The sequence below is a fragment of the Tympanuchus pallidicinctus genome, unplaced genomic scaffold (genome assembly GCF_026119805.1).
Source record: "Tympanuchus pallidicinctus isolate F22 unplaced genomic scaffold, pur_lepc_1.0 scaffold25, whole genome shotgun sequence".
In the NCBI taxonomy this organism is placed as follows: Eukaryota; Metazoa; Chordata; class Aves; order Galliformes; family Phasianidae; genus Tympanuchus; species Tympanuchus pallidicinctus.
In genome coordinates, this window is record NW_026294742.1 from 3,722,362 (window position 1) to 3,747,775 (window position 25,414).

Below are 25,414 nucleotides of genomic sequence, written 5' to 3' on the forward strand. Positions count from 1 at the left end.
CAAAGACCAAACCTTTCAGTAGAGCTACCAGTGTTTCTGCATAAAAGCGCAGGATTCACAGACATTTACAGTGCAGGGCTCTCACCTCTGGATTTTATTTTCCTTAGCTGACCTGAAAACAGATTAAACCCATTGGCACATAGGTACAGTGAAAGACCTCTCTCTCCACAGGTGTTTGCCTGGAGGCTGTGGGAGGGATTGTGTTTACTTTGGGAATTTGCCCCAGTCTTCTCTGCCTAGAATGGAAAACCTCTTTATTTTCTCTGTGGGTTGCACACATGGCATTGGCATGCAAGGACAGCCTCCTTCTGGCTCTTGTAAATGCACATGGACTTTTAAAAGTCTATTTACAAAAGCAAAGATCCTGTTACTTGAATATATTTACGACATAGGGCAAATCTTTGTTGCTGTGGTCTCAATTTTGCCGTTCTCTTAGAAAATTAGGGCTCAAACTGGGAAAACCACAAGGAGGCTAAAGGAGTAGAAAGGAACAAAGGATTAATAAAGTTCCATCCCATACTTTGCTAGTCTTTAAAATATGACAGTGTTGAGTTGGAACACTGCATTTGACTGATGACCCAGCACCTGAAATAGGCAGGTGAAAAACCCTGTATGTTTTTCACTATCTTATCTTCCACATACTGAGTAAGGACAACCCCAAGTTTCATACAGATAATTGCTACTCCATCCACATATGCTAAAAGGATGAAAGAAATTTCATCACAAAGACCCAGAGAAAGAACTTCCTGGTCAAAAGAAGACCATCTGACACACAGTGTTGCAACCTGCCTATAACATTACCTGTTTCCATGTGGAGATCTGCCAAGGCAGAAACTGTCTCTGGAAAGAGGAAGATTCAGAGATACGAGAAATACAGGCTGTCTCTGGATACTCACGATATCTGCTCTCCATCTCCAGGAAATGAATGCATGCAGCCTGCAGAGTTTAATTCTCTTTTGGTTTATTACTATTTAAAAACCAGTTTTTGCATCCCCTTCTACAGAGGCTTCACCTTCCAACAGAACATACAAAAAAATACACACAATAGAAAAAAAAAAAAAGATAGGTAGGTAAGTTGCTTTATACAAACAGGTCCCTAAGAACCCAAAAGGCTAAAACAGGCTCGGTTTCAATAGAAGCAGGCCCATAAATAGGCAAGAAACTTCATTCAAGTAGGGAAAGAGTCATCCATCCTCACCTAAGATCCTTTCTTGCTCACACTGAAGATAATGGGAGGATTCCCAACAACTTCAGTAGAAGCAGGATTGAGATTCATCAGAGCCAATGGCAAACTTTTCTGCTCCTTCCCTTCCAAGGCACTGTCTTGTCCACACTGCATGCAGCCAGGGAAAAATGCCAGTCTTCCTGGCTCATCCCCACACTCGTGTTTCGGTTGTTTGCTCTACAGGACATCTGAGAACAGCCTTTTATTTTCTCTTACACTGTGTATTAACACTAATTGCTGCAAACTTTCAGATTATAACAGTACTGAAGAGAAATTCTGATCCCAAGAGCAAGGCTTGGTTGATTATTTAAGAGCCAGCAGTCAGTCTGACAAATTTGCAGAGGGCATGTAGAAGTTGCCTGGAGAAGGCACCAGTTTGTAGACACAGCAGCCAAAAAGCTATTAGCGGGAGTGAGATTGATTTATTACAGAAGCACTTACCCACACTCGCTATGTGGCTGCAGGAAGCTCGAGAGCATTTATAGCTGCTGGTGGCTGTTTGAAGTGACCCCATGGTCCACACGGAACCCAGGAGCTAGGAGGGAGTCACTGAGACACCAGTTACCTCCTTCCTTCGGCACATCTCAGCTCAGAGCGCTTCCCAGTCTCCAAAACTGCAGTACAAGTAGAGAAGCCACCCAGGAAAAGCTTCATTCACATAAACCCTGAGAGCAGATCAATAACACCAGGCAGTCTTTAAATTTATTTAGATATTTCACTTTTTGGGAAGAACGTAGCCGGATGCTTAACTTTGCATCGTGCCTGGAGTCAGTGGGGCCAAATGTTTGTAGCAGTTAAGTAGCACTATTGTGCAGGACAGTTTGGCACTTGAATCATTCTTACTCAAGGTTATCATCATCTCATTTTTCATATGGGAACTAAACACAGGAAGAGGCCAGAGATGACATAAGGTGTTAATTCTTTACAAAGAGGCAGTCATTACCCACTACCACAGAGCAAACAACTGTGGTTTTCCACTAGCATGCTTTAACCATTACAGCCATCCCCACAACTCCTTATAGCCAGGGTGCTTGCTCCTGTTCTGCAGGACTTTGTAGTTATGTCACAATTATTTTTTTTTTTTTTGTTCTAGTTAGCCAAATAGTTCTCCAGTCTGTTTTACAGGTAGCACTGTTAATCTGTAGAACTGTGTGGATCTGAACAGGTACATACACTGGCAAAGGAATGTATGGGGGTGAAACTATCAAGGGAGCAGGCAGAAATACATTCTGCCAAAGCTGTTGCTGCTGCTGATTCTGCAACAGTAAAGAGTGGCTTCAGGCTGCAGCCCAGCCACTGCCTCCCTCTGTCCAAGGCTCAGTGCTCCTAAACACACAGCTTTCTTAAAGGGACACAGAGCAGCAGACTGGGCTGAAAGCCACATCTGTTCCCAAAGGCTCATTCACAGCGGCTGAAGGTTCTCATTTAGAAAAGCACGTACAGGATAAAAAGCCAGACTCAATCAGGAGGCAGGGGCATCTTCCACAATCTGCTTTCTTTTTCAAATGTTTCCTTTCTCTTTTTTTTTTTTTTTTTTCTTTTTTTCCCTCTTTGCTCATTTGTTTTGTCTCTTGGGTTGGAACTGAGAGCATAAGCTCAGAGATTCAACGTGAGCTTATGTTCTATTCAATTAAAACTCATGTACTGTGCCCATGCAAAAGGTGAATGGTATAAAGCTGGCTTAATTTACATTAAGATATTCATAATGCTGTTAAGATATATTCATAATGCTGAAAAAGCCAATGTGTTCCATGGTTTTGTTTGGCACTTGCTCTCAGAGTTTCTGCCACCCTGAACCATCACAAATATTTCTCTTTATGTGGATGATACAGAAAAGCCTTTCCTGTTTCATTACATAAAATTTTGATAGTTGTGTTTTGCTTTGTCCATTCATCTCTCATGAAACCCACAGAAAGCTCTCGCTTTCCATCTGTTCTCCCAACACTGAAGTCTGGAGTTCCTTTGAAATTTACTTTGGCATCTACTTCCTCAAGCAAGCACCTTAAAAAAAATTAAGCTGGAAGTGGGGCCCCACTCCAGACTCAGGACAAAAATTCAAATATTGAATTCTAGGAACAAAGATTTCGGGAAAACAAAACAAAACAAAAACAAGACACTAAAGCTACAACAGAGCCTACAAAATCTAGGTTAGATTTCATACTATCAATTCCATTAGTTGAGTTAGGTAGACATTCAGTTACACAGCTTTTCTATTCAAGTCAAGTCATTCCTTACTGCTGATAGCAGGTAAGGGAGAAACAATAATTTCAGAGAATACTTGGGAAATAACAAACATTCCCTTAGTCACTGGCACTCAAATGGGTCTAAAACAATGACTGGGCATTTGCAATTATTCAGAAGATAGGAATGAAGATCAACTCCTCACCATCTTACAGTTCTAGGTTTAAAAAACCAAAACAAACAAAAAAAGACCCTCTCCCCATAATACTTTGAGCTATGATAGTTAAGGCACTGGATTGAGAGAAGGAAAATCTGAGTTCAGTTTCTGGTTCTGCTATTAATTTCCCACATTATCATGGGCAAATCACTTAAGATTGAGAGCTCCCATGCCGTCATATTGCCATGCATCAGATAAGTCACACCAGTCAGTTTGCAGACACCTAGCATGTGGCAAATGCAAGGTGACATGACTTCATGTAATTCGGTATTGAATAAACTCATATTATATATAAATATATTATATATCAATATATAATATATTGATACATAATATATATTGATACATATAATACATTATATATATATAATATATATATAAACCTGGCACTTGTGGTGGACATAACTTACTTTAGGCAAAAAGAAAAGCCTAGTGATAAGTCTGAGCCCCTGCGTTCAACACAACATTTAAGCATGCAGTTAAGAGTTTCAACTCTGTTTCATTCATTCACTTATGAAATGCTCACATCTATTCCTGCCTTGTCTATCATTAATATCTAGATTATAAAGGTTGAAGATATTTTCATACCTAATACAGAAGGGTCTGAACCACAGTTGAGGGGTTTAAGGACTCCCATAATACAAAGAAGTACAACTAATCTGATTATCAGAATTTGTATTAACTGAAGTTCCTTTGCAGAGCAGTGCACTGACTTCAACATTGGACTGCAGTCCTAGCAAATAACAAAAAAGATAGTTAGCATCTATACACTGACATGTTAAAAATGTAATAGAAACAACCTCAGTGAGGTTGCAGCTTGAAGCAATTTAAGTATTTCCCTTTGAACCCTGAACTGATGAAGCTGAGTTTCTGTTTGGATCTCTTTTATGATCTATAAGCAGCAGACACTCCCCAAAGTGTAGAATTTGCACATAAATTCCTATTTAGAACTGAATAATATGCCTCCAAAACAGGAGAGAGCTCTGAAAATCCATTTCTGCTGAAGATGTTAGTACTTGTTGGCACTAATCTGCACGTTGGTGAAAATCTTTCCCATTTACACTAGAATTGTCATTTCAGGATTGTTACTGCCTAATTGCTTCCTTGTTCACTAGACTGAGAATTAAATAGCTTTCATTCAATTCACTCCTGACAACTTAGTAAGCATTTGCTTTGACGAGCAAAACGCACGGTGTTTTAGGCGGTTTCCTTTGTAGCTGAAGGCTTTTCATTAGTTTCATCAGGCCAAAATTTGTAGCTTTCAGAATGAAATTCCAACGCGTGTGGTGCCAAAATTCAACTCACCAATAACAGTAAAGTCAGTGGAACTAAAACTAGAGTAAAAATAACCTGTATTCTGGAAATGGATTTTATGACTACCCCGTGTTCTCCAAGTGCTGGGAACACTGAGGACACAAACTGCGCGCATCTTTCAGAGCACAGCCTCAGTTCTACAGAAATCTTCCTCACAGCTCACTGCTCATTACTGAACACTGGCTACCTGCAAGTCAGCATGACTGCACTTACATTTGTTAATTCCAAGGAATTGTTATGCTGAGTGGAAAGCCTGCTCTATCTTGAATTGCTTGGCAGCTTACAGGGTTGTCTCAACATAATCCAGATTTTGTTACCTTCTAGAAATGTCCTGTTTCTACTTGTCAAATAAGCTCATCAGTACACCTTAGTTTAAAGGGGTTTTTGCTGGTTTTTTGTTTTTCTTTCCCTTTTAGATGAGACTCACACCTGTTCCAGGGATTCTGGAGGAAGATGACTGGAGAAGAGCGTGTCATTCAGTCTTCCAACTCAGATTAATAGCAAAATGTCAAGTCCATATTTGCATGAAATATGCAAATTTAGAAAGCACTGGTTCTATTAGGAGAAAGTCTTTGATTATTCAACCTCAGTTTAAAATACTCAAGAGCAAGCTTAAAAAAGGAGCTTCCTATAAGAGAGAAGCTGCTGATTCTAAATCAGTAGAGTTTAGAATGGCATCCTAAAACCTTTAACCTTACAAAGGGCTCCACTTCAAACACAAAACCAAAATAGGACTGTATCCCACAAGGTCTTGTTTTAGCTGCTCAGTTTGGACTGGGAGCACTTGGACAATGCAGAGTGCCACCAGAGCCCTTTGTGGCTACCTTCTTATTTCATATAAACACACCTCCTAGAGAGGATGTAGATCCTGGACTGCGGTGGTCTATCCTGAACCAGCACTGTATTCATGATGGGGACAACCATTATTTCACAGAGTGCAAGTTTGGTGTGGAACTTGGGCTCTTCAAAGTGGCCTTTCTAGAAACATTCAGTGCATACATAGGAGCTTGATTTGCCAAATCACTCCTTAAACCTCTGCTCATTACCCCTCACAGCAATTAGGTGATGTAGAAAAAACTTCTCACATACAGGAAATCAAGAAATTAATTCAATGATTATGCCGTTGTCTATGCAACTTTGACCATCAATAGCAGAACCATGATTAGAACTCAGGAGTATTCCTAGCTCATAACCCTGTGTTTAGTTGATTACATAACATTTATATCTGGATTTGCTACATAAAGAACTTGAAAAAATTACACGGGAAGAGGGAGGACCAAGAAAGGACACTATTTCTGCTCAAGTGGCATATTCAGATTAAACAGAACCTCAAACAGCCTAGAAACCCTGCTTCTTCGCCTTCTGTAATCAATTCTTTTTCAGAGATCTACTGTTCACATTCTCTTATAATAGAAACCTTTCTTGGCAAATAAATGAACAAGCCTGGCTTTTGCAAACCTGACTGAAGGTAGATCAGGAAAGCAAGACTGTAGCCAAAAAGCCCAGGTCACTGAGAGTGCAGTACAATGGAGAGGGATTAACACCATATTTACTGGTTCTCATTCGCACACCTTTTGGACAGGTGGCTAAATTGTTCAAAAACCAGACCAAACAAGGGGATGTAAAGTAACATACTAACTTCTTTAATAGAGTCCAATCCAATTAAATCAAAACCACTCTGTGAACCCCTGGGTTTATTCACACTAAACAAGTCAGTGGTACATCGTGTTAACCCGATAGCTGATTGCGTTTGTACCGGCACCAGGTCCCACATGAAAAATGAGCACCAGTCAACCAGACTGCAATGGTATTTTTTCCATTTTTTTTCCCCCATAAAACTATTTCTTTCATAGACTTAAAAACAACCAACTAGCCAAGTTATTAATTATGGTACACCTAAAAAAAAAAAAAAAAAGAATACTAACCCTAATGTGACTGCTGCTTTAAGAGTGCTCTGTGTCTCGCCTTAGACTGGCTTTTCAGTAGCAATTCACTACAACAGGTCCTAAAATAATAATAATAGAGAATTAAAAATCCGACAGCAAGTTTAATGGTTAAAAATAACAAAAACAACCTGTTCTGAATGGTGATTTTACTCAGCAGTTATGTCCTGCTGCAGCACTCACAGCCTCACAAATGGTAGAAGGGGTTCAAATTCTCTCACCTTCTTTATTTTCTTCTTGTTTGTTTTTAAAAGGACAACTGCATTGTAATCTGCTAGGTACCATGGGACATTTTTCTTAACGTTATGTTCAGTCAATAATGGGTCTGTTTTCAAAACTTACTGTGTTTTCCTGGGGTGGGTTAGGGAAGATAGGAAGAAGAGAGAAAACAGAATACAGCTCCTTGTAGCTGTAGCTCCCACGTGCCTTGGTTACTATGACTGTCTCTAATTCTCAGATCAGCGCTCGTTTTTTATTCTAGAAGATCATGATGAAACACTGGCTGCAACTTTTATAGCTCCACTTGGTGTTTTAAATCACGTCTCCTAACCAAGGTCACCATCTTCTGTAAATCATCAGCTAAGAAGCATTTTTTCCCTCTCCCTAGTGAAGGTTTAAAGGTGGGGTAGGGCATGAGACAAAGAGGGAAGCTAAAATGAATTTAAAAAAAAATTGCAGCTATAGAACCAAATTTCATTATTTCCTCTTTCATTCACAGCATCTTATCATTATAGCCAGACTGCTGCTTTGCTTTAAGGTCAGACTGATCTCATTTTCCCTCTGGCCCCATCGGTTGCTGGTCGACCTCTGGATCCACAAGGGATGATGCAAATGCTGACTGGACGATCTGAAACCCAAATGACTCCAGAAGAGACATGTTCTGTTGGGGTGAAAAGGGGGATCCCAGAGCAGGACCAAGGTCCCCCAACGGGCCACCAAGGGCCCTGACGTGAACTTTCTGTATGTGTTTGTTCAGATAAGACTTCGATCTGAAAAAGCTGCCGCATTCAGGGCAAGGGTACTTCTTCTCTGCCTCCGTCTCCATTTTGTTTTTGCTGACTGCCATGTCACACGAGAAGGACCCATTGGTGCTCTGTTTCTCAGGAGTCTTGAGGTCACTGGTGTCAGAGAGATCTCCATATGAATCGGAACTTTCAATCGGGTCCGAATGTGAACATTTCTGTCCTTCTATGGGAAAAAGAAAAAAGTTTTCAGAAACTCATCTGCCAAAGTACTTCTTTAACATGCACTCAAATAGCTTACACTGTTTATCACCTGATTCAGTAATGCCTGTCATGGTGGAATGATTCACATGTAACACTGAAATTCCCCAAATTCTGAAGCCTTCGAGCACAGATCCTCTACAAACCAAAGGGCTGCTATCAGAGCAACATCCAAGTTTTCATAATGGACTTGTAGTACTGAATGCATCTATGACGTATCTCTAGGTTTTGAATCCAAAAAGATTATATCTCAGGCACTGCAGAAGCATAGATCTGACTGAGTTTTCAACCATACAAGTCACTCTCCACACTTCTGAAATATAGTTGATTCTTTGAGCCTAGAAATCTGATCTAAGACTATTGAAAGATGTAAAGAAATCCAGAGATATTTTACTCATTCACTCAACAAAGCAGCAGTGAGTTACTCATGTTTCAGAGGTGCAACTCCATTTAACCTCGAGAAGCTGTTTTTTAAAAGTTAAGCACAGCACTGTTAGAAGTGAACTTTATTATCTGGAGTTGATCCATCCTTAAGCAGCGTAGTGAAAAACAGGAATTTACGACACTATTTTAAGCCATTTGGATGCATATCCTGGCAAAGTCATCAGCATGTCTGGAGTGTTCCTCACTCTCCTTTGGCACTATGTCAAGAAAGTTTGTCCACACTTTTTGCTCAGTTTATTTGAATGAGCGTGGGAAAACGAGACATACTCCCTAAACAAGTGTCTGAATACAAATAAGTTGTATCAACTATTAACTCTGAAAGACCAAAGACCCACTTGGCACCACCCAAAAGACAGATTTGCTCGGGACTCAGTATTATGAACCAAGCAGGATATGCATGAAATCAATACAGAGCTGAGCTGGAGTAAATCTCTTGTTAAATCAGCTCACCACCCAGAACCAAAGGGCTTCTGTAGTAACTCTGTGGGGACTTCAATAGCAAAAAAAAAAAAAAAACAACAAAAAACCCACAACTGGAGCTTTCCATAGGCACAGACTTTGTTTAACCCAGCATGCTGTTTTTTCCTGGGCAAGAAAACAACCATGGTTTCAGGGTTGCATTCTCGGGCTCTCTCTCTGCCTTCACTAGAAATCAGAAGCATGGTTTGGTTGACACAAGATTCAAGTGTAGTGGACTATGGACTTGCCAAGGATCTGCAGCTCTCGGGTAAAACGCAAACACTGCTCCTAGGTCAAGATGAACTAACACAGCTTTTCCCCAGACTTATTAATTCACCGAAGTGATGACAAATGTTGCATGCTATGTGATTTCTCTGCATGTTCCTCAGATTCTTCCTAGTATCTTTCCTGTCCTTCCTCCCTCCTTCCCTCCCCTTTCTCATGCCCAGCCCAACATCCCACAACACCAGGTTCTGCACAGAGAAGCAAGGTGCAGGGCAGGAAGTCTCTTGCCTTTGATGCCATAGGTTCTGACGCAGTGGAATGCTGCTCCCCCATTCGGGATGGACTCCTGGTGCCTGGAGACCTGGGGAAGGGGAACACCGTGGTGGGTTTTAACATGGACCTTTAAGTAGGAGGCAGAGGAGAAACCTAAACAAGATAAAAGGAGATGAGATCCTACCATCAGCAAAGACACACATCTGTCTTCCCTGTTCCTTACATCTTTTTCTTGCTCTTATTCCCTATTTACAAGGTTACCATTATACCAGCTTGATTTCTGGCTACCTACAACATGTTCAAGTACATCCCTAGACATAATCAAACAGTGCACACAATACATATCTTTCATTAGACATCATTTGCTTATTGGAGGTCATGATGAAAGATCAACAGCCTCCTTGAGAAACAAATCCTATACAACCCTAGCAGATCACATGAAACTTTATGGGGAAAAAAAAAAAGGCAGAAGAGACATGACACAAAAAGGCACCCACATATCTTCACCTTCTTTTATTTAATTTAAAATTCTTTTTATACTTTGCGAGACATTTCAGAGTATTTTACTTTTGCAGTTAAGACCTGAAGGAGTACAATTTAGTAACACAGCTCTTCAGAATTTACTTTGCCTTCCCTTAGTTTCCAGCATCTATAGTCACTCCTAGAAGACAGAAAGCTGAACCTATTCAGATTTTAAGAAACACAGTTTTGTTGTATAGTAATTTTCAAAGACTATTTTCCCCATTCAGCTCATCCTGAGTTTTAAAGACCATACTGAAAATCATATTTTGTCTGCAGTTAACAAAAAAATATATATATATAAAAATGAAATCTCAATATTTCTATTAGCTGCTTAGACCACGAAAATTAAAAACGCATATTTAAAACAGTTCTAAATAAAACAGTTCTAAATAAAACATTGTTTTAAATTTGCTCATGTGCTACCTTTTCTATTTCTTAACTCTCACAAATAAGAACTTTTTCTTTAATGTAATAAATTACCTAACAAATACTTTGAAACATTTTAAAATTCAGATTTTAATAAACTTGTAGGTAGTTCTAGAAGCATTTGGAGCACACATGAGGCACGTGGAGGACAGAGTTCTGGACACTTTTTATACAGGTAAGCCCACCAATAACCATGTTATAACACTCATGTTGGAAACATTTTCCTTTAACAACAGACAGCAAACCACACATTCCACAGTCACAGAGCTCCAGGTTCCTCTTCTGCAAACAGGCAACCTGAGACTTGGATTAATTCTTTTTAAACCAATACAGCATTTGCAGCACCAGCCCTTGAAACAGAACTTTCATATCAGTGCTTCACTTTATGACCAGACATACCGTCGTACAGCCACTTTTACAGTGACACAACTGCATTGACATTTGCTGAGATATAATAACATATTAGGATAGATGCAAAATCAATGCTGGCTCACATGTTGGGTGCTGAATGCAATAACAAATAAGGAGAATTCCCTCTGCCTACCCAACAGAATACTCACTGCACAGCCATGATCAAAGACTGTTCAGCAGTTAAGAATTACATGCACAGGACATGCAGAGCAAGACAGAACTCCACAGCAACTTGCTGGAGAAAAAAAGGGGAAGGAAGCTGAGAATGAACAAGAGATATTTGCTGCAGATCCCTAAGTTGAAAATGAAAGTAAGGAAAATATATACGATACAGCAAGAAAACCATAACAGAAGAAACTGCAAACAAAAATTGGAATCATCTCAGAAAAATCATCCAGGGAGCTAATATAAGGGTATTTCCTTCTGAAGGAAGGCAAGACTTATGCTCAGGCACAAAATGCTGCACTGATGTGTCACTGGGCTGCAAGAGAATCTGTTTTTCCAACAAAAATAAAAAACACACTGCAGACATGGATAGAACTGGTGTGTGACTGCTAGAGAAAAGGACCAATGTCCAGGGGTAATGGTGATACGTGCAACTCAAGGTGTTTCCCTTATTTCCTACATATCTAATGACTGCATGCATGCTGAGATGAGTTTCTGTAGCAGCACATTAAAATCCTCCTGCTAACCATTAACAAAGGACAACACAGTTATTCAGTGTGTTTCTATACTACAACTGACACAGGGAAATCTAGAGTTGTAATCTCTGCTATACAGTCATTTTTCTGAACTCTGCAATTCTATTTGTAGAATACATTGTTTTATATAATGAAAGCTGCCTGCAAAGTGTGTTAGCTCCCCTTTCTGTACTTGGCAGATGAACATGTGAGTCATCAGCTTCTATCAAGGCAGGAAGAATGCCAGCTACTTCATAAGAAGCTGTTTGAAATGAGATTTTTTTGGCTTTATTCTATTTTTTTCTGAAGCACTCAGTACTGCTGCTTTTTTTTTTTCCCATTAGGCCTTAATTAGGAATAGCTGTCCTAGGAAGATGGGGGTGAATTCACAATCAATAATCCTTTACTTTTTAAAATCTCTTTAAAAACAAGACCAAGCTAATGCAGAGCACAAAGTGACAGTACGTTTCAAATAGAAGTATTTATTGCTTTACCCATACACAGCTCACAGCTTTGCGGAGCAGATTATTTCTTCACTCCAGACTAATCAACATTAAAAACATGCACTAAAAAAATCCCAATGTTCCTTCATTTCTCAGGTAATATCCACAGGGAGACAAGTACAGAAGTAGCTGTAGGATGCTCCTTTTTCAAAAATTCTCATCTGGACTTAGCCAGAACATTTGGAGAATGCTTCTAGCTTCAGTCAGCTTAGTCAGCTCTGTATCCACCATTAAAAATACTGTAATTCACCTTATTGTAAAAATAATAATAATAATCTAACTTGTGATTAGAACATGCACTCATCCCCAAACTCCTCTGATTTCTGTGGAGCAAACAATGCCTGTGTCTGAACTAGAATGTGGCTGTTCCAACTTGAACCTGACAACAAAGCATCAGCTTCAGATTTGCCCAAGTCATGAAGCTTGAAGTTCTTTGAAAAACCCTCACAAGCAAATGAAGTTCCTAGGAAGGGTAAGAGGATATTATGTAACAACTAAGCAGGAGCAAGGCTTCTGGATTTAAACTGATTTTAAAAGTCTTTAAAAGTGAGGATTAAGTTTCCATAAGCACATTTTCCATTACTTTTTAAAAACAAAACAAACAAATCACTAAATCTCAGAAAAGAACACTGCACAGCTCCCTTGATTAGAGAAGATTTAATTGCTTACATAATTACTTTAAGCAAAAAGACCCTTAGTAAGAAAATAACCTGAAGAAAATTAACTCACAGATGGTAATTTTTGGACATTATAGTGCCCCTTTGGTAAAGTACATAAAATTAGCAAAAGGGCACATGAGTGACATAGTAAACAACTGCAGCCACTTTCAGTCAGACACTGAGATTCTATTCTCCTAAACCCACCATGCCTTTAGGAGAACACAAGACACTTGATTAACCTCTACAGAAAAGCCTTCAGCCTGATGGGATGAAGTGAGGATTCTGAATTGGTATTTCCCACTCTGATTTTGACACTAGGATGAGTTCAGCAGTACAAGTCACCTTTTTATCCACTTCTTTTATTGCTTTTTTTGGTGGGCCAGCATCCTACTTCCCTTTACAAGCAGCTCTTAACATTTTTCATCATCTTGCTTGACAGTTATTATATCCAGCACTTCAGTTCTAATTAAAAAACACAGCAGCACATCAGCAGGAGGAAGGATAAAACTGCATTGTAGCTCTAGCAGCCACAGCTGGGGGCAGCATGCAGCTTCTGACTGTGCCAATGCCCATCAAATAGAGGTTTCCAATGCAGACATTTTCCACTGTACTTCTGTACATCTTCAGCCTCTACAATTTAAGATATCTATTTTAAACAATGAACATTCTAATTTGATTCTAGAAAGCTCTGGATTAAAAAAATCTCAATATCATGGATCATAAAACAGTAATCAAAATTCATGGCATGTAACAATGCCCATAATACAGTTGGTTGACAAGGCCAGTCTATAATTTCCCTTCCCTATGAATTTTAACACAAGATAAATATTTAGCAACAATTCAACAGTTTTGTTATGGTTTGTAAGTGCTGATGTATAATGGAATTCACAGCAACACATTTGCAGTACATAAACCATAAGAACAAAGTAGCAGCGAATAGTTTGCTGTACAAAACCCCTCTATTTTACTTAAATTCCTACTGTATATCTAGGCCTGTAAGATGTGAATACTCCATTTAATCACTTCATTGTTTAATCACCAGATCTGTCTTTGTCATGCTGGCTTAATGGTAAAGGAGCCGCAGTGACATCTGGTGGTAGTTGAGTTGAAACTCAAGTTTATAAGCCCTGGAAACGTGACAATTTCTCCCAACCTACACGTGTTTGTTTAGCACCGTGTACCCCTGAGGGAGAGCAGGACAGCACCTTGCATAGCATCTTGAGTGTTGTTACAACAGAAAGAACAGAACAAGCTTAAGCAGTGTTTCAGAAGAGAGGCCTTTATCTGAAGAGGAAGCCAGAATCTGAAGATTTTCAACAGATACCATATCTAGTCAAAACGTGTCATTTTCAGGACCTAACACATGGCTACAGCACTGGAGACACCTCCCTCACAAGCCAATGTCTCTCATTACTCACCATCTCCTCATCATCTCAAACCTCCTACAGCCCTCTCATTATTCAACACAATTCTCTCACAAGATTTGATTTCATCTCCCTTAAAATAGGAATGGGAGCACACATTACCAAAAAACACCTCGTCAGAAAAGAGATCCCCAAATACAGCAGCAACATGTTGCCATACTCAGTAGGTTTGTACACGAGTGTGAGCCAGCAATACATTCTGAAGTTGACTATTAATCATTCAAAAAAATGCAAGCAAACAGGTATTAGCAAGTCAAAATTATTTTTTCTTCTTTCCAAAGTTTGCCCAGCTTGCCTGACATCCCACAAAGCCTAAGCCTACAACTGTCTCTCCAACTTGGCAGTACTAAAAACAGATCGAAAAAGTTGAAAAGCTGTATTTACACAAATAAAAGTGAAGCACATTTTTAGTGCTTTACTCTCTTTAAGAGACTATACATTATATATAGTTTCAGAAAAATTCAGAAATATATATTAATGCAAAGCAATTTCTTGGGAGAAGTGGGAGAAGCACTTTGACTCTACTGCTGCACCCAGAGCTGAACAAGACAATAAAACGTACATTCTTTATGTACAGTATATAATTCTCAACTTCATGTGTATCTCAAATATTCTTCCAGACTGTACACAGGAACCACCCAAAAATGTGCATGATGAACAAGGCAATGTATCATGGTTATTTGGTAGTAATCTGGATACTTAGCAAATAAAATTCTTTAAATTGCCTAAGAATAATCTGCTTCAGACTCAAAGTTCTTTAGGAACTATTAACTATGTAAGAGCAGACCTATGGCACCACCAGTTTCAAAGTTAAGAATTCAATAAGGAAAGCAAAGAATATGTACACATATATGGTATTTATATGCCTCCTGTTGCAGTCACACAGCCTTACAGCTTCCTTCGAGCATTCTCCCAGCCCACTGAAATGAAAAAAGTTGTTTCTTCATTACCTCGGTTGCAGATAGTGCAGAAATTGCTTGGTCCTTCACTGTGTTTCTTCAAATGATCTGCCATATATGCTGCCCGCAAGTACTTCCCACACACCTGGCACGGAACTTTGTCTTCATGACACGCTAGGTGTGAGCGCAGTCGATCACGCGTGGCAAAGGAAGCATTACAAGTCTGCAGGTACAACGAGAACCGCGTGACTCAGCAGCCCTGCTACAAGCACCGACACTGCCAAATCTATTTAGCATTCTTTAGAGTAAATACCTCAGACCCTGCATATACAAATCACATGATACACAAGCCATTTCCCCACAGTTAACAATTCAGACCACCCACATATCACACAAGATGTGGTTACTACTTGAAAGAATTAAGAAAGCAAGAAAACAGCTCTAATGTACTACAGATAATGATACTTCAATATAGATAAGAGTTCTAAGGCCTTAGCTCCTCACTGAGCAAGAAGATATTAATACCAAGAAATATTGAATAACAGAAGTAGCATTACAGTAAATTCTGCCACTTCACTGAGCCATTAACATCACTTCAGACCACTCAAAATGTCCTCTTTGACACTTTCCTAAATTTTGTCCTCTGATACAATCTGACTTGTACAGAGGATTTCTCCTTTGGACTAAGAAGACACATAATAAAGCATCAGAGAATTGCCTGGGATGTAAAAAACAAGACAGTAAAAGAGCCATCCTGGTACCCCCAGCAGCAGTGCAGACAAAGTGCAGAAGAGAAGCCTCAGAAGTGAGCAGGTATCAAAACAACTGCATAGCAGTGTAGTCTGTTTAAAACTTACCCCTGATCAAGCTATCATATCTCACTTATTACCATGAAACAAGCTTGATCTGCCATGAGATAATATTGGTTCTACGTGCCCACTTCTCAGAGGTAATCTGTATGACAGATGAGAGACAGTTCCCTCCCATGTTCTTAATCACAGCAAGTGGCAGCTGTGCAGACTATGCATATGCCTACTACAACAGCCTGTCAGTTCTGAAAGGCTTGCTGTATTTCTAGCGTGAAGGAAAATAGTAAACCATCAGTAACACACTGTACAAGTTATTATTGTCCAAAACCACTGCTCACAAGTGCAAGAAGGGAAACAAAAGCAGGTATGTGTTAGAATGACCAGACCAAGCGGGCAACAGTGACATCCCAGAGTGCACAGTGTTTGGTTTGTACCACACCTTCATGTAAAATAATGCAGGTTTAAGTTGTACAACCAGAGTCCCCTAAGAAATAATATAAGAAAATTAAGTGACTTGGGAACTGGATACATTCTGTCATTTCAAGTATCAGGGTGCAGTTAAACAGCTCCTTCACCAGAGATAGGCTTGTTAAATTAACAATCTTAGTAAAACTACAAAATTACAACTTCAGATAAACGAAATCGATAAATACAGGTAAGGGTAACCTACACAATTTTGTGTAATTTAGTGAATCAACAGCTTGACCTACAAAACACTACAGGCAGCTGAAAAGTACCTATCCATTTCAACAGGCTTCAGTTCACTTGACCCTGTGAGATGCTTAAGTAAATAAATTCCCATGGAGCTTAGGCTACTTGGCAGCAAGCACAAGACTTAGCACCTCACCGGACCAGGACTTAATGTACTTAAAAAAGCAACAGTAAAATTATCTGAATTTCCATGAGACACAGAGTTTAGCTAAGCTCACCAGACAAAGAATCATAAATCACAAGCAGTGAAGATTAAGAGGCAAATTCTTAAAAATGAAAAATTTCTCTATTTGAAATCTCAGGACACAGCGCTGAGCAAAAGAGGTGCAGCTTTCTCTTACTTAAATGTTATTTGAGGTAAACGCTCAGTTAAGTTAGGATTCCAGCTCTGATGCTAATCAATCTGTTGGTTATCAACTAAAAGTATATAACCAGATAATCAGGGATGACAGCCAAAAGACCCATCATCAATTACTCTAGCAATATTGAGCCACAATGAGTGTCCATACAAAAGCATTGGGAGTGCATTAGTTTACAAAGCAGACCAGAGACAAACCACATAAATAAACGGACGCCAGAAGTAAAATTGTATCTGTCCCATACTGAAACGACCAAGTTGAAAGCTTAGAGAAAGGCAATATAATTGTTTATGTGTTGCTGCTGAGTTTTGTAAAGTTCACCTTTGGATAAGCTGTATAGCAAATACATCTGTGAAGAAGCTTTGAAAAAATAATCAGTCCAGTGGAGAAAGCAAGAACCAGTTTAGCTGAATCATAATGATGGGAGATAGGACTATAATTAAGGAAAACCCCAAAGTTAATATTCAAATAGTTAATATTTATAAAAGTATAGAGAAAAAAAAAAAAAAAAAAGCAAAAAGTTTTATTTTATAAAAGATGTGAAGTGCTAAACGAGTACTAAGGATTTATCATTAATTGTTAATCATAGAAGAAAACTCCAGTGCTCTCCTATCAAACATTGCAAAGGTATATAAAGAGACCAAAAAGAATATATATATAAAGTTTAAAAAACATTGTTGAAGAAATACCTCTTGAAGTTTCAACTTTTCTATGGCTGTGGATGTCTCTGAGCTTATTCCATGGTGGCTGCCATTTTCCTGCTAATAGGCAGGAAGTAAGAGAAATTAGGACAGGAAGAAACTCATTCTGCATTGAAATCAATGGGAAAAGCACTGGACTTGGGATGCCAATTTTAGGTTTATTTAAATAGATATCTTTCTTTAACAAAAGCTCTGCTTTAACTTAACTTGTATTTTTCTCTCTTTTTTTTTTTTTTTAACTTCAGTTGCCAGAGGAACAACCTTTCTCTTGTCTCACAGAAGGAACAAACTTCTTGTTCCTCCCCTTTTTTACTTCTTGTCCACAGAACCACAGCCTAACTTCTATACCAATCACACTCAAAAACCAACAATACATCCTTACATCTTCCCATGGTGAGCCAGCAAACCGACCTGTCCCTTATGGCCATAGCACTGACTTACCCCTTCTCCTTTATCTGGAACTCAAATGTAAGTTTAAAGAAAGAAAAAAACAAAAACACAAAAAAGAAGAAAAAAAAAAAAATCATCAGTGCAACAATACAAGGGAAATATAGGCAGAGTGCTACTTGGTGTCTGGTCTGGACACCAGTGCAACTTCTTGGATCAGTTTCCTGAGATGCCCTGGTCTATGGAGGTCCTCCCCTTTTTGCATCTATTTTAACAAAAAAGCTGGAATCAGATCTGTGTGTGGCGTGGGTGCTACAAGGGCTGGAAATTAGGAGAGTTTTTCAAAGGTCTGTGAAGCCCAACTATTACTGCAGGGAGACTCAGCGCAGGATTGTGTGCCGAGCACTCCAAGCTGTAGCTGTTGCAGTCACATTCAGCTTACAACAATCCTGCTTCTCATAGTTTCATTTTATTTGTTTTAAAGATGGGTTGACACCCTCCCTCTTTTGTTTTGTAGTCCAAAATATACCATGATGCCATATGAACAAAACATTAGATATCCACTGGTGTGTAAAGATACACAAGGGTTCAGGGAAACAGCCAGTGGACTTTGTTTAAATTACAGCATCAATTACTTCCAAGAACGTCAATAGGACAGAGGACTCTGAAAGGCATTTCTGTTTACCTAAAGAATACTCTTTTGCTGTAAACATTAACAAAGCATGACAATAACAGGAATTTTCAACAGGAACTCGACAGATTCAAAAAGGATGCTCAATACTGCTTGGCCTACTCTCACAGGGGCTGGCTTGCCAATTGAAACCAATGAAAATGAGAATGAAAATCTGGAAAAAAGCAAGCCAATGTTAAGCTATTTTCCTTATTAGTGGCCAGGTACTCTGCTCTGATACATGTCACAGAACAAAAGTGTTCCTGGTTATGAGATAACCAGAAGAACTTTATCAATTTATGTACGAGCTTTTAGATTCGAAACAGTTTTCAGTGCATGGCATCCCTTTGTATGGTTTGTATAACATATCAAAATCCAGGCATACTCAAGGTTTTCTTCATTTGACAGCATATTGTTAAGTCTTTTTTCAAAGACACACAGCAGTTCTTTAACAAACATTCTACATGTTGTTTAAGATTAATGAATTACTAACTTTGCAGAGTTAAGCATTCAAAAATGAAGAACAAATCAAGCTTGAAATGACAATCTCAATTCTGCCCTCATGCTTGTAATCTGTAGATTATAGCTTCTAACTGAAATAAACAATGCATATAATGTCACAGGGCTTTAAAGCAAATACATAATGAGAAAGACAGTTCTTAGAAATGCTATCACAGAATACATGTGTGCAAGGAGATAAGAGTTGAGCTTGGCTGCACAATCTTAGTTTCTGTACTTCTTGACTTTCCAGCTCTTAGTGTATCCTCTGATTCACACTTCCACAGTTTATATTTAGTCCTCTTAAATTGATACGAAAACTATTAAGTATCAGCTGGTAAAGGGCAGTTCAAGCTCATCAGTGTTATTCATCAATTGCATATATCCAGTAACCTTGATACCAACTAGCAAAAGAATCAAGAGTTTCTGGTTATGTTGAGACCTAGGTATTACTTTCACAACTGCAAACAAACATATGCTTAGGGACAACATTTTCAGTTATCTTCAGTTTATCCACTCAGACCCCTTGCTATCCATCCCCAAAGTGTGAGATCTTTTTTGCAAGCAGAATTTTCCAATTTATATGAATCTATACCCCTGAATCATCTTAGTAAGTTCAAACCAATCTAAGGTTTTTATAAAGAGCAAAATCACCATGAAGGCTCTATGGCCTGATTTACAAAGGTGCTGAGCTCCTGCAGTCTTAACTGAGGGCAATAGAAAGCTTTAGATGGCTCTATACTTCCAAAAATCTGTTTAAAGGATTATTAAAACTACAAAAACCTTTCAAAATTCTCACAGTTTGGAGGAGACATAGCAAAGGTGTGTCAAGAGGTGGAAATAAGTGCAGATGAGGAGGCAGCAATCATGTGGGATTGATGAGGTTTGTAAAACATTAAAAACTTCAGAAGGAAAAAAAATCTAACTTTTCTGTCTTCAAAGAAAATGAAGTCATCATGCTCAATCTTTCTTAAAATAAATAGATAACCAAGCCTTTCTTCAGAGAACAACCACGCAGACTGCTAGCCCAACAAATGTTTTAGAAGTTTGCCTAACAAATTTGTGAAGACAGTGGGTGATAATGGAAGCTGGTTCTCAACTTTGGTTTTAATTAGCACTTCCAGGCACCTTTTAAATCTCTACACAAATGAATTACAAAATATCTTTCTTGATTTGTTCATTCAAACCTCAATGAATGATTAATTTACTGTAAATATATGTATATGCATATACTGCTTTGTGACATCATATTACAAAGATACTGAAAGAATACTGTGCCCATATTATCTATGCTGGGAGGAAAAAAAAAAAGCTTCCAATTTTGCTCAGTGCAATGTTCTGAATGCTATGTGATAAAAAGAGCACCCTGGCAAGTGACAATAATTTATGAATTTTATTTGAAATTATTCTAAAAACAACAAACCAAGTCAACATTGGAGTCTTCTGTTGGTAACTGCAACAGAGTGGGAAAGAGGAGGGTGGGAAAAAGGGGGCCTTCTCTGTGATATTGGCTTAAGCTCTGTGAGTGGGTAAGAGATCTGGGGAGGGTCAGCAGCAGGGAAGAACAGTGGAACAGTAGGGAAGAACACGGTGCAGAAGCAGAGGGAAGCAGGAGGACCAGAGCAGCAAAGGGACTGGAGGACAGGAGGAATGTTAAGCAGCTATGGTGGTGGAACGCCTACTTCCAAGTACTGATCCAATTCACACACAGGTGGTATTTTTTTGGATACTTTGTAATTCTCTGCACATTTACAAATCTAACACCTTAAAATAAAGATAACCCATATGGCAGTGTAAGCCCCGCCAGCTCCTACCTGACACTTGTGAGGTCTCTCTGAGGTATGCACCTGTTTGATGTGTCCATTCAAGTGGTCTGGCCTTCAAAGAAAATACACATATGCACACTTGTAACAAATACTAACAGTAAATGTCCAATTTTAACAAAAAAAAAAAAAAAAAAAAAGACAATCCCTGTGGTGGATCTATTACAGATGTTGTGACATTTAACTTTCCAAGAACCAGATCACCAACAACTGGGACTCTACTTTAAGTACTCTCACCAACTTGCTAAAAGAGCAGCATTTTTCTTGCGAAGAAGCTCTGACTGAACAAACAAAGCAAACAGGAAATACAAGCTACCATTTTCAAACCTGCAGGTCCCCTTCCAAACTATTCAGACCTTGACCATGAGGGTGGTCAGGTTTACTGTTGCCAAATACTTGAAAATCAGCCCCTTCTGATTTATGTCCCAAACATAAATGTAGGAAGCCAACTTTAAGCACCTTTGTGCAAAAAGACTGACTCTACACTCTGTTGCTGTGACTTTCTCCATCAGCAAGACAAAAAAAAACCAAAACTGTCCTAACTCACAACGTTGTGGAGAGACTGTTAATCCAAATAAAGTGCTCTGAAGGTCCCAACTAGAAGGTGCAATGGAAGAGCAAATTATTACTGAAAAAAGTTAGACCATTCTTTGCAATTGGTAAAGCCTACTTTGAGAAGACTGAATAGCTGCAGATTTTCCTGACGGGAGTTTCTCTTAGGGGGAAGAAAGCTTTTCATTGTATGAGCCCAAAACTGCTTGGAAACAAGTTCTCCACCCTCTCCTCCCCCAGCTCTCCAGCTGCGCCAATGGGAGCGCGCAGGGTGGAATTCACGCACTGCGGACAGCAGAGCCCGAGCTGTGCTGCTGGAGCCGGCGCTGCGGTGGGCTGGGGCCGTGCAACCAGACAGACAGACGGACCGGGGTCCTCCCAGGTGCTGCCAGCCTGGCGGCCGCGCTGCTGCACTACTCGCTGGAGGAAAGGGCACTAAAGTCGGGCATCACGCTTCCAGCTTTCCTCTGACAGCTCCTGTAACTGAATACTGCATCTTAAGAAAGGTTCTCTACTTTCCATGCTTTGATTTTAAAAAGACAGATAGATCTTTTTGTGGTTTATTTTCTTAACGGTGTACCTGCTTGCTCACATTTTAAGTCATTGGAAACAAGGAGAACTCAACACGTATTTTTCACCTCCCCTTGTTGACAAAAATCTCTCGTACAGCAACAGTAAATTTTTAATCTTGAACAAAAATGATAAAAATTGGCAGTGATCACACATAGCGCTGTAGTAAAAAGCATAATTTGCTTTTAGCTCACATTTTCAGTTTATGACTTCTCATCACTAAATTTGCAGTCCTGAACAAGGAGCGTCCCCCTAATTATTGCTGATCTTAAAAAAGGGGGAAAAGAAGAAATCTGTGTTGCCTTAATTTATCCCAGGAACAAAAAGCTCTACTCTACCAACAGGAGAGCTAGCAGGCACACACTTCCCACGTGTACAGCTGGGAAAACTCTACCCCTGTCAGCTTTTGATTCATTGTCCTGTGTCAGATCCCTCTCTCCTGCTGAGTCAACAACTGCAGACAGAAGCAGAGTGCAGCTACGAGGGGAACACGGCATGGATGCACCCCCCACCCCCCAAGCTCCTAGCCTCAAACTTATATTAACTCCCACAAACAGTGACAACAAAAAAAGCAGCAACATTAAATGCACAGATCTTACGTATGTTGCAGGGCAGAAACAGGATCCCCTTCAGAAGGATGTAAACCCAAAGGACACAAAGATCATGTATTAAAAGATACTTGATGCTGCAGCCTTTGAAATCTCACCTCTTCCTTCACATTTGGGTGATAAAAAACATTACGAACTAAGAGAAATGAAGGGAAGTTAAGAAAAAAGAAAATTTAAAATGGATATACGAGAAAAATCATAAACTTGAGATGTACTAATATTTTGCACTTCAACAGCACCTTCCAACTACCTACAAATCAGGAGTCTCCAGACACTACAGTGAGACAGGCAGCTACTAGGGAGACCCACTTGTCAGAACTGTCATCTGAGGGAGGGACTGCCTGACGTGTACGTGGGTCTGGGACAGAGCTGGGGATGTTTACCCAGGAGCCAACTGACTCCCGGATCTGTGTCTTAATTACTCTTAGATCCTTTTGAGAGACTCAGTACAGCCTCCCAGCGGAAATGATGAAAGTCTCATTTCTCGAGACATTTTAAATTGGAACAGCCAAACTACCCTATGTACAAATTGTTCTGGTTTCCCAAGGGATGGGAAAGACAATTTCCTAGGTCTCTGTGTCTACGATCCTTGGAAGTTCTCTCTTACCTGGAAAAGCCTTTCCCGCAGCTCTGGCAGATGTAGGGCTTTCCCACTGAGCCATCGTGGGATCGAACATGATAGGACATCCTGTCTTTCCGCTTGAACCGTAACCCGCACACTGGACAAGAGTAAGGCTTCTCACCAGAGTGCGACAGCTTGTGCCGATTCAGGTGGTACACGTCCCGAAAGATCTTGCCACAGATGTCACATGCCACCTGTTTCCTTGTCCTGCTTCTTTTTCTGGGCGCATCGGGGTCGTCCTGGCCAGGGATGCCATTTTCACCCAGTCTGGGGGGTGGGATGTCTATGTAACCCAGCTGCAAGCTCGTCACCCCATGCTGAGCCTCGTGCTGACGAAGCCGATTGGCATCAGTGAAAACCTTTCCGCAGAGGCCACATGGCAGGATGCCAGCCTCCCGCAGTCCACCCGGGGCCCCGAACATCATGGAGTCCAAGAGGTTGGCTTTACGGGGACGGCCTCTGCCCCGCTTGGTACCTAAGGTGGGGGCACTAGCAGCAACATTCTGGAAGGGTGAGGCCAGCAGCGGCGGGGAGAGGGGTCCTGCCACCATGGGCAGGCGGTCCACACCCTGCAGCACAGGCAGGGAGGACTGTGCCGCGGTGAGCGCAGCCCGCGTGGCCTCGTCTTCGGGCATGCCTGCAATGCCATTGCCATTGGGCGCCAACGTGGCACCGTTGGTCATGTCGAGAGGGAAGCCGAGGTCAGCGGCCCCCGGGCGGAACAGCATGATGTCGGGGCGCGTGGGGGGCACGAGGATCTGCACGTTGGACTGCTTGATGACCTCCTGGCAGATGTCGATGACAGAGCGCATCAGCAGGAACTTGGCGGCCGTCATGAGCTCCGGGAAGCTCTCCAGCCGCACCACGATGCGCGAGGTATAGGCGAAGTCCAGGATGTCCCCGAACACCTTGGAGCTGATGGTGTGCATCTCCAGCTCCCGCCCCCCCCCGGGGGACCCGCCGCCTGCCGCCGAAGCTCCGCCGGCCGCCGCCGCCTCCGCCGAGCCCCCTTCTCCACCGCCGGCCGCTCCGTCGCCCGGCTGAGCGCTGAACACCGACTCGAAGTACTCGCTGCATGCTGCCAGCACCGCCCGGTGCGCCGGGAAGCTCTCGTCGCCCACACGCAGGAGCACGTCGCAGAAGCGGCCGCCGTTCTTGCGCTGCTGGTTGAGGCTGTGCAGCATGTCGGCGCTGTGCCGGCTCACCTGGTACGTGTAGCAGCCCGACGAGGGGCCGCAGGCGGCGGCCTCGCTCACCCGCTCCATGGGGCTGCGCCGCCCCGCTGGCGCCCGCAGGGGGCGCGCGCTCTCACGCCCGGCGGCGCGCGCCGCCTCCTGCTCCCCGCCCCTGTCCGGGCCGACGGCGGCGGCGCGCGCTGCGCTCCCTGCACAGCGCGAAGGGATGGCGGGGGGGGGCGAGACAAAAGGCTCGGGCGGCGGAGGGGCGCGCGCCGCGCGGGGCCGCCGCGGCCGCCGGCGCGGAAGCTCCGCCCGGGTCCGGCCGCCACGAGGCGCTGCGGCCGCGGAGGCCGCCGCGGGAAGGGGCGTGCGCGGCGCGGCGGCGGCGAGCGGGGAGGGAGGGGGCTCGGGCGGCCGCGGCTCCGGGCTGCCGGCTCCGTCCGTCCCTGTGTGTTTGGAGCGGAGGAAAGATGGCAGCGGCTGCACTTCCTCTTGCACTTTCACCCCTGGGGGGAGGAGAAGGAGGGGGCGATACCACCCCCCCTACAAAAATCCAGCGGGGGCCCCCCGGCCGCTGCTCCCCGACCGAGCGCCGCCGCCGCCGGCCCCGCGCCGGGCCCCGCCCGCTTCGCCGCACCCTCACCACCGGCGCCGCAAACTTTCCTCTCTCCTTCGGTCGAGAAGCCCCCCACCCTATTCGCGGAGACCCCCCCCTCCGGCCGCTCGGGCTCCCCCTGCCCCCCCGCTTCCTGCCCCCCTCCCTCCCCGCATCCGCCAATGCACGAGCAGCCAGCGCCAGCAGGCCGGCCCCCACCCCGCCCGCCCGCGGGGCCGGGGGCTGCAGCCTCCCCCTTCCCCGGCGCCTCTCCTCCAATGCCGAGCCGGCAGCCGGGCCCCC

At 42.0% G+C, this 25,414-nt stretch overlaps 1 protein-coding gene across 5 annotated transcripts; it reads right to left on the bottom strand.

The window, feature by feature from the left end:
- Positions 1-944: 944 nt before the first annotated feature.
- Positions 945-24,606, bottom strand: PATZ1 (POZ/BTB and AT hook containing zinc finger 1). Of its 5 annotated transcripts, none has more exons than XM_052689812.1 (7): positions 23,324-24,606; positions 20,978-21,041; positions 17,597-17,668; positions 16,277-16,321; positions 15,080-15,251; positions 9,520-9,657; positions 945-8,065 (listed from the first exon to the last, which is right to left on the bottom strand). In XM_052689812.1, exons 1-7 carry the CDS (start codon positions 24,601-24,603, stop codon positions 7,650-7,652), a joined length of 2,187 nt encoding a protein of 728 aa, XP_052545772.1. In that variant the 5' UTR covers positions 24,604-24,606; the 3' UTR covers positions 945-7,649. The 5 variants fall into 5 exon arrangements, with proteins under 5 accessions (XP_052545772.1, XP_052545770.1, XP_052545773.1 ...); XM_052689810.1 differs by having other exon boundaries at positions 945-8,068; XM_052689813.1 differs by lacking the exon at positions 16,277-16,321 and having other exon boundaries at positions 945-8,068.
- Between the last annotated feature and the right edge of the window lie 808 nt (positions 24,607-25,414).

Excerpts from the sequence above, each read along its gene's own strand:
- PATZ1 (XM_052689810.1), bottom strand. The coding sequence starts at position 24,603 with ATGGAGCGGGTGAGCGAGGCCGCCGCCTGCGGCCCCTCGTCGGGCTGC. Across the intron at positions 17,669-20,977 it reads AGAGACCTCACAAGTGTCAG|CAGGAAAATGGCAGCCACCA; the intron begins GTAGGAGCTGGC and ends CCTGCCTATTAG. Across the intron at positions 15,252-16,276 it reads CTGCATTATTTTACATGAAG|ACTTGTAATGCTTCCTTTGC; the intron begins GTGTGGTACAAA and ends TTGTACCTGCAG.